The following is a 7676-nucleotide window of genomic DNA, read 5'->3' as shown; positions in this document are numbered from 1 at the left end:
ACGCAGATGCAGAGACATGTGCAGACGCCAGCCGGAGGAGCTCGCGGCGCATCAGACCCAAGACCGTGGCGGAGACGGGGGAGAAGCCGCGGGGTCCTCGGCTTCTCTTTTTCTCTCGGTTCTTTATGAATGAACTCCGGCCGCGAGTTTTATTTTTTTATGAATGGGAGCCGGAGCCGTGAATGAAGCCGGGAGCCAACCCCTACATTCTGATTGGCCCCCGCGGCTGGGAAACTCCGCCCCCCGGCCAGGCCGGACGACTCTCCGGATTGGCGGGCGTGCCCAGCCCTGGGGTTCCATTCACAAAAGTCAATGAAACAAAGGGAACCGGGGGGCGGTGGGGTGGGGGGGAAGAGACGAGGCCGAGCGAAGGAAATGCACCAATCAGCTGCTCCCCCGGGCTCACAACTGTCTGCGGCGCCCGAAAAACAAGTCGGTGCGCTGGGGACCCGGGGCCGGGGCCGCCTTGCTCCGGCCTAGCCCCGCGGCCCTCGGTGCGGGCCCCAGGGCATGCTCGGGACCCCCCGCGGCTCCAGCCCAGAAGCCCCGGCCTCAGGTGAGGCTGCGGGAGGGAAAGGGAGGGAGAGTGTCTGTGATTCCCCGCCTCGCCTCCAACGCACACCACACTCACTCTCACCATCCGCCTCCGCAGATTCCAGGGCGGGGGTGGGAGGCTCTGGGATTCGGGGTTGGAGGGGGCGCGGGAGTTGTGGGCATGCGATGGTGTGCGCCTCGCCTGCTTCGCGCGCGCGCACACACACACAAACACACACACACACGTCTTATGTAACCGAGCCCGGGTAGCGCAGGGCTGCAGAAAGCAGAAACCGCGAGCCCGGCTCCTGGGAGCAGGTGGGACCTCCTTTAGCCTTTGGCGGGAGGGGAGTGGTGGTGGCGCTCGGCCTGGCAGGCGGAAACCTCCCCATCGCCCCAGTGAGTCGGAGAAGTTTCGCCGTCGGACCCAGAGCCTTGGGACTGCCCCCTCCCGCCACCCCTCCCCGCCCCCATCGCAGCCCTCCCTGGACGGTGTGCGAACGCAGACCCCTCCCCCCCAGGTCTCGGCCCCCGCTTGGGGCCCAGGCCGTGCGGCCGGAGGGAGCGGCCGGATGGAGCGGAGGATGAAAGCCGGATACTTGGACCAGCAAGTGCCCTACACCTTCAGCAGCGTGAGCGCCGCGCCAGCCTCCAATCCCGCCCCGCCCCGCACCCAGCCCCTACTCTCACCACAGTCCCCCTCCCTGCGGTCCCAGCGGAGTCCTGGGCTGCCCCGCCCCTGAGTCACCCGCGGACCCCAACCTCGTCCCCCAGACTAAGCGCCTCAGGGTGACTCGGGGGTATTCTCCCCGCTTCTCGCAGAAATCGCCCGGAAATGGGAGCTTGCGCGAAGCGCTGATGGTCCCGCAGGGGAAGCTCATGGACCCGGGCTCCCTGCCGCCCCTCGACTCTGAAGGTAAAGAGCAAGAGAGACAAACCGCGACCCTCCCCCGCCACACACACACGCGCGCACACACACACACACACACACACACACACAAGGCCGATCCTGGAACCCCTGCCTGTTTCCCCAAAAAGCTCGCCCTCCAAGGGATTCTGGTCATTCTTCTTGGTCCCTACTCCCAGGGCAGGGGAGTCACTGGGGCTTGCTAGGGCTCCTTCTCTCTTACCGTCCCCTCCACCTCACCTCCAATCCCACTATTTACCCCTCAGATCTCTTCCAGGATCTAAGTCACTTCCAGGAGACGTGGCTCGCTGAAGGTGAGTAGTTTTGTGACCGTTTCTATTTTGGGAGGCTTGACAGGGGAACACTCCGTAGCCCCTGGTGTTCCACCCTAGCCGTGTAGGGCTCCTCTCCCTTCCCTGCCTTAAGGAGTTCTCCAAGGCCCTTTCCCCAGGTCCCTTGCCACTCTACTCACCCCAGCACCCAGCGTGGATACTTATATTGATATTTATTTTCTCTACCCTGAGCCAGGCTTGTGTAACTAGGCTTGAGGATGAATCAGACCATTGTGTGGGGTATTTGCTTATTTGAATGGAACTTGGCCTCAGGCCCATTTTCCTGGTTGAAATTTTCATTTGCAAAGTTTGTTTTGCAGAAGCCGCCAGGCCAAGGTGCGTGTTGGGGTGTTGTTGGTGGGGGCGGGGGGCAGCAATTAATTTGTCACCTATCCTCCGGAGTTGCCCAAGCATTGATTCTTATCCCCTGAGTTTCTCTTCTTCCCAACCCCCAGTACCAAACAATTTACTGTCCAAGCCAAAAAAACAACAAAAGTTTAAATAATTCTTTTCGGCAGTCCTTTGGCACGGAGAGCCCAGGGCTCCCTCCCCAAATAGCCTTGATTGTAATTCTAATAGCAAGTGTTCCTCCCTCTTCCATCCCGCTTGAATACCTCCGCCCCCAGGCAAATTCCCCCCTTCCTGTGTGCTGGCCGGGGTGGGGACCGTGGCTGGGCCTGATGGGGAGTTGGTGTGTTCGGGAGGTTTCCTGGTTGGATTCTTCGGTGCGTTTTGGTGGGGCCTGAGGGTGTCGCTGGTGGGGCTGCAGGTGGGAGGGAAAATGGTGGTTTAGACAGTCTCAGGGAAGGGTTAACTACCCCCATCTTAGGGTTTATTTTAACGCTATGAAAATGAAGAAGCCAAAACACTAGGAACTTCTTTTTTGAGGTCTTTTTAAGGTCTTTTCCTTAGGATCTCCTCATCCCTCCACCCTGGGTATATAATTTTTTTAAAGCTCAAATCCGACTGCCCTGGAACTCTCCATAGAAGCTTGGAGTAAAAAGAAAATGACCCCTGACTAGATCCTTGGAGTGAGACTAGGTCTGTCTTGCCCACTATGATATTTTAAAAATATATATGTTGACAGAATGACTATTTAGCATAGAGCAAGCAGTCAAGACATTTTGTGGAATTAATGGCTGAATGGCTGTGTGAGTGCTAGAGGGATCTGGGGGTTCTGTGGGTATTGTGTGCCTCTTCCCTGACCCTGCAAGTCCTGTCTGCCCAGCTCCAATTTACAGGCAGAGCTTTGCCCCGTCTCCCCATCCTCCTCCTGAGGTTCCAGAGCTGGGCTGAAGAACGCAGAGGTGTCAGTTTCCATGGGCTCTTAAAGACTTCCTTTCCCAGCGCCTGATTTCCCTCTGGCTCACCGGGCTTCATTCCTTGCCTGTCAGCTGAGAGTCCCCACAGTGGGCAGCTCCTGGGGCTGTGAGCTAGGGGTGGGCTGAGGTTGGCATTTTGGCAGCAGCTGGTCCATCTGTGCCTGGGTTTGAGATGGGAGGGGGAGGAAAATGCTCTCATCTCTCTACTTTGGAAGTCCCACCCCTTGGCCAGGGGTCTGGAGAGGGTAGGCATGCCTGTGGCAGTGTCAGTGTGACAGCAAGTGTGTGTGTGTGTGCGCGAGAGAGACAGAGTGTGTGTGCATGTGTGTGTGTCAGTTACATGCTGCTGCCCTGTACATTTAAATTCAGTGGGTGGGGAGGTGGGGGTGGGGATTGCAAGGCGGAGGTGGGGGGGGCGTGCTGGGATCTCCTTGGTTCCCTCTGCTTCCCTCTGAGGGAGCAGCTCAGGTTCCCAGCTGGCGATGGATGGCCAGGCCTGAGGGGGGGATGCTGAGGCCGATTGCTCCTTCTCACTTTCTCTGCGGAGACAGATGCAGCTGCCGGGGCCCTGTCCCCCTGCACCATCCCAGCACCACCCCAGTCTCCTCTCCTGTCTCTTCCCACCAGGTCAGTGACCCCGGCAACCCATGGGGAGCTTTGGGGTGGCAGGGAGGGACTAGCTTCTTTGGAAACTTGCCAGTGGTGGGATGCATTAGGAGGAATGGGGACCAGAGCCCAACCTCCCTCTCTCAGTTTGGTTTTTTCCAAACCCCCAGTGTGGAGAGAAGCAGCTAGTGTGGGTGGGGCTGTGAAGACTTAGCATTTGGAGGAGGCACAGGTTGGAGCCAGGCAGGTATAGGGAGATTCCGATGTGGTTGCAGGTTCTGTGTCCGTGCGTTGAAGGGTGAGTGTGAGTGCGGTTTTATGGAGGCATTTCACATACCCTTGGGGTTGGGTTTTTGTAGATAGCAGGGAATGATGTGAGGCTCGGAGGGCGTGTCTGATTTGGGGGTGCCTGGAATCTGTTGAGATGTTGGGGAAAGAATCAGGCTGCTACAAGGAGACCCAGGCTCAGGCAGGCTGAACCCAAAATGTGTCTGGCTATGGTAAAAGACTTGCTGGTTTCTTGTTGAAGGTTCCTTTCCAGGCTTTTCAGGAGCCCTGAACCTTTGGGGATAAAGACTTTGTTGTCTATTTGGTAGTAAGGGCCATTGACTCTAGGCCATGACTCCTTTGTGTGAGGCTGGGGTCTGTGGATTCCCAGAAGCTCTGTGGATAAGTTGCTGGGATCATGATCCCTCTGATACTGTGTGTAAAATTGCTGGAAGTGCACCATACATAAAGGTGTATGGATTTGTTTAGGAAGAAAATGACCCATAGCTTTTATCAGATTCTGGAAGGGATCGATCTGGGCTGCCCTTTTCACAGGAATCACTGCTCCCCAACCCTCCTCCAAGGGCTCCAGTCCCTTTGCCCTTTGACTTTCCCAATCATATTTGTAGGTCCAAAAAAAGACCCCATGTGTGGAGGGCGTGCATGGAGGGCACATTTCACCCTGTGCTGTTGTGCTGCCGCAAGAGTGAAGTAAAAGGAATTAGGGTGTGTGCGTCCCTGAATATGTGTTCAAGTGCATGTACACTGGTGCTTCGGCATGTCTGTGGGGAGGGATGAGGTTAATCCCCTCCCCAATCTTTCCCAGCTACAATGCCTCCTTCTCCATCTTTCTGTCTCTTCCCTTTCCAGAAGACTCCTGGGGACAAATGTGTCCCCTCCACAACTAGAGAACTGGTTTCTTCCAGTACAGAGGCTGCCAGGGTGGGGGCAGGGTAAGGGACAGCGGTGACACAATGGAGCAGAAGCTCTGAAGAATGCCTCTACCCCCTTCACCCTATGACTGGATCCTGGGAAGAGGGTGACGGAGCATATATAGTGTGGGTGGCTAACCTATGGTGGGCTTCAGTGTGTCTCTGTTTTAACCTCTCAATTCTTCCAGAATCCAGCTTGGGAGGCCCCCAACCCCTTCCTCTTTTTTTTACTGACCCCCATTTTGAAAGGAGAGTCCCTAAAATTCTTTCTCTCTCTCTGAGCATTATGCTGTCTTCGCACTTTTCCCACCCCCTCCTTAATCATCTGCCTCATCCCCAGACAGATAAACTCCATCTTAGTACCAGGATGGAGCTGGGGACAGACCCTGGCACACTGGCTTGGCAGCCAAGACTCAGCCAAGTTAACAAATAAATAGAGAGAGTGGTGTACACTCAAGACCAAACATGGTAATTAAAAATTCTCCTGCTCTCCAGGAACGCGAGGCTCAGTGTTCCTATTTCTATCCTGTTGACAGTCTCTGGATGACTGAGGGCCCTGGCCTACCCCTTTGGGAGAAGGCCAGTGTTTGGGGGAGGGGCTGAGCTAGGACCGATTTCTCCTGGCTCTGGGAAGAGGATGGCACCACCTCTTTTGGGGTGTGGTCTGTGGGCTGGAGGAAGCCGCCTCCTGGACTGCTGGGCCGGAGAGGTCCCTGGTTAAACTGTCAGGCCCGAGGCAAGAAGAAAGGCAGGATGATGCTGAGGGCTCTCTGCTCTCCAGCACCATTGACGGCAGCAGGAGATACCCCCAGCCCATTACCTCAATGGAAAGTAGCAGTTAATGAGGCCCCAGCGGTGGGGCTGGAGTGCGTCAACCACCCCTGAGTTCTGCACCACCCTTTCCCTTGGGACTTTTCTTGTCTAGTAGGAGGGAGGGAAATGTTGGTGACTCTGCTCCCATCACCCCTGCTTCCTGCCACCCTGGGGAAATGTTGCCTCAGAATGGACCAAAGGGCACAGCAGGGACAAGCCTGGTTTTGCATCCCTGGGCAGGTGGACGGATTTGGCCTCCTACCCTCTATCCAAATGTGCCTTTTTTTTTTTTTTTGAGACGGAGTCTCACTCTGTTGCCCAGGCTGGAGTGCAGTGGCGCAATCTCAGCTCACTGCAAGCTCCGCCTCCCGGGTTCATGCCATTCTCCTGCCTCAGCCTCCTGTGTAGCTGGGACTACAGGCGCCCGCCACCGTACCCGGCTAATTTTTTGTATTTTTAGTAGAGACGGGGTTTCGCCATGTTGGCCAGGCTGATGTAGAACTCCAGACCTCAGATCATCTGCCCGCCTCAGCCTCCCGAAGTGTTGGGATTACAGGTGTGAGCCACCACACCTGGCTGTAATCGTGTTTTTAACAATGCCCTGATGACTCCTGAATCAGGCCAGTTTGGGAATGGTTGTCTTTTTGCTGTGTTTGTGTTCCTGAAAAGATGTGTGCTGGCTGTGTGTTTCTGTTTGTTCTTGCCATCGGATTTCATGTCTCATTGATATCTTTGGTCACTTCAGACCAAAGTATTATTATGTTGACTCCTCTTAAGTTCTCGTTTAGCTGCTGGTGGCTCCTGATTCTTAAACTCCCTCTCCGTAATGCTTCTGTCAAGAAACCAACTATCTATTAATATAAGCCTATGTTTATAAACACTTGGCAGCTCTGATATTTAAAGCAAATTGTTGAAGAGTATTCTTGCCAAGCAACATATCACAACCTAAAGTATCCCCTGTGAGATGTGCTTTCCTGAAGAGGACCTGCCTGTAGTGTTGCTTTGTGTGTGGAGAGGGGGAAGCTGCAGGGAAGGGCTAGGATGGTCAGGATCTCTTCAGTGCATGCCCCCAGGCCCACAGTGCTGACTCCTGCCAGCCTGAGGACAAACGAGTATTGCATGTTTATTCATGTAGTCCAGAAATAATGCACTGAGCATCTACTCTAACACCCTGTCTACTCTGACCCTGTGCTGGGTGCTGGGGCATCAGATGACAAGAAAGATAAAGCTCTTGCCCTCATAGAGCTTAACTTCCTGGTGGAGGAGATAGATAGATAATAAACAGGTAAACATAATATGTTCAGGTGGAAATATGTGCTAGGGAGAAAACAAAACAGAGATGCAGTAGAGAGCCAGGAGGAACCACTTTGGTTTAGGGGTGGTCAGAGAGGGCCTCTCCAGAGATGTCAAAGTGAGCTGAGACTCTGATGGCCAGGAAAAAAAGAAAAAGGCAGGAAAGCATCTGGTGAAGAAGAAACAAGCTCAGCAGGTTTGGGGGCTTGAAAGGAGACCAGAGCGCCGCAGACTCACAGGCAAGGAGAGGCAGGTCAGAGAGGTAGGCAAGGCCAAGTCATGCAGAGTCTTGGAGGCCAAGGGCAAGCGTTTGGGTTTCATGCTTTAAATAACAGAGAGAAATGATTTGATTTCTGTTGTAAAAAGATCACTGTGACAGCTAGGTGGAGAGCAAGGGACTACAGAGGATAAGAGTGAAAGTAGGGTATCCTGGTAAGAGGCTGTGGGTGAAATCCAAATAAGAAATGATGGAGCCTTAGCCTAGAGAGAAGCCTAGAGAGAAGCAAAAGAGATGGGATGTGTATTTGTATAGGCCAGGGGTGTGGAGGTTTTCTCTAGCCATCTCATACCTCTCACCAGCCATTTTGACCTCTCTGGGCATTTTATCAATCCGTTTCCCCATTGTCCAATCTGAGAGCAGTCTCCAGGGAAGGAGAGTCCAGCCTCCTTG

General features: G+C 54.5%; 1 protein-coding gene across 5 annotated transcripts in view; it reads left to right on the top strand.

Moving 5' to 3' along the window:
• Positions 1–320: 320 nt before the first annotated feature.
• Positions 321–7676, top strand: part of ETV4 (ets variant 4) — a 20505-nt gene continuing 13149 nt past the window's right edge. Inside the window, exons 1-4 of one of the 5 annotated variants that reach the window (XM_011985852.1) lie at positions 321–556; positions 1056–1166; positions 1357–1450; positions 1708–1755. In XM_011985852.1, coding sequence (XP_011841242.1) covers positions 1107–1166; positions 1357–1450; positions 1708–1755 — 202 coding nt within the window. In that variant the 5' untranslated portion in view covers positions 321–556; positions 1056–1106. Of the gene's footprint in view, positions 557–776; positions 853–1055; positions 1167–1356; positions 1451–1707; positions 1756–7676 lie in introns of those variants that run through there. The other 4 variants (XM_011985851.1, XM_011985853.1, XM_011985854.1 and 1 more) reach the window with 4 other exon arrangements.

The sequence above is a fragment of the Mandrillus leucophaeus genome, unplaced genomic scaffold (assembly GCF_000951045.1).
Source record: "Mandrillus leucophaeus isolate KB7577 unplaced genomic scaffold, Mleu.le_1.0 Scaffold290, whole genome shotgun sequence".
Lineage (NCBI taxonomy): Eukaryota > Metazoa > Chordata > Mammalia > Primates > Cercopithecidae > Mandrillus > Mandrillus leucophaeus.
This window is presented reverse-complemented; position numbering and strand designations above follow the sequence as displayed.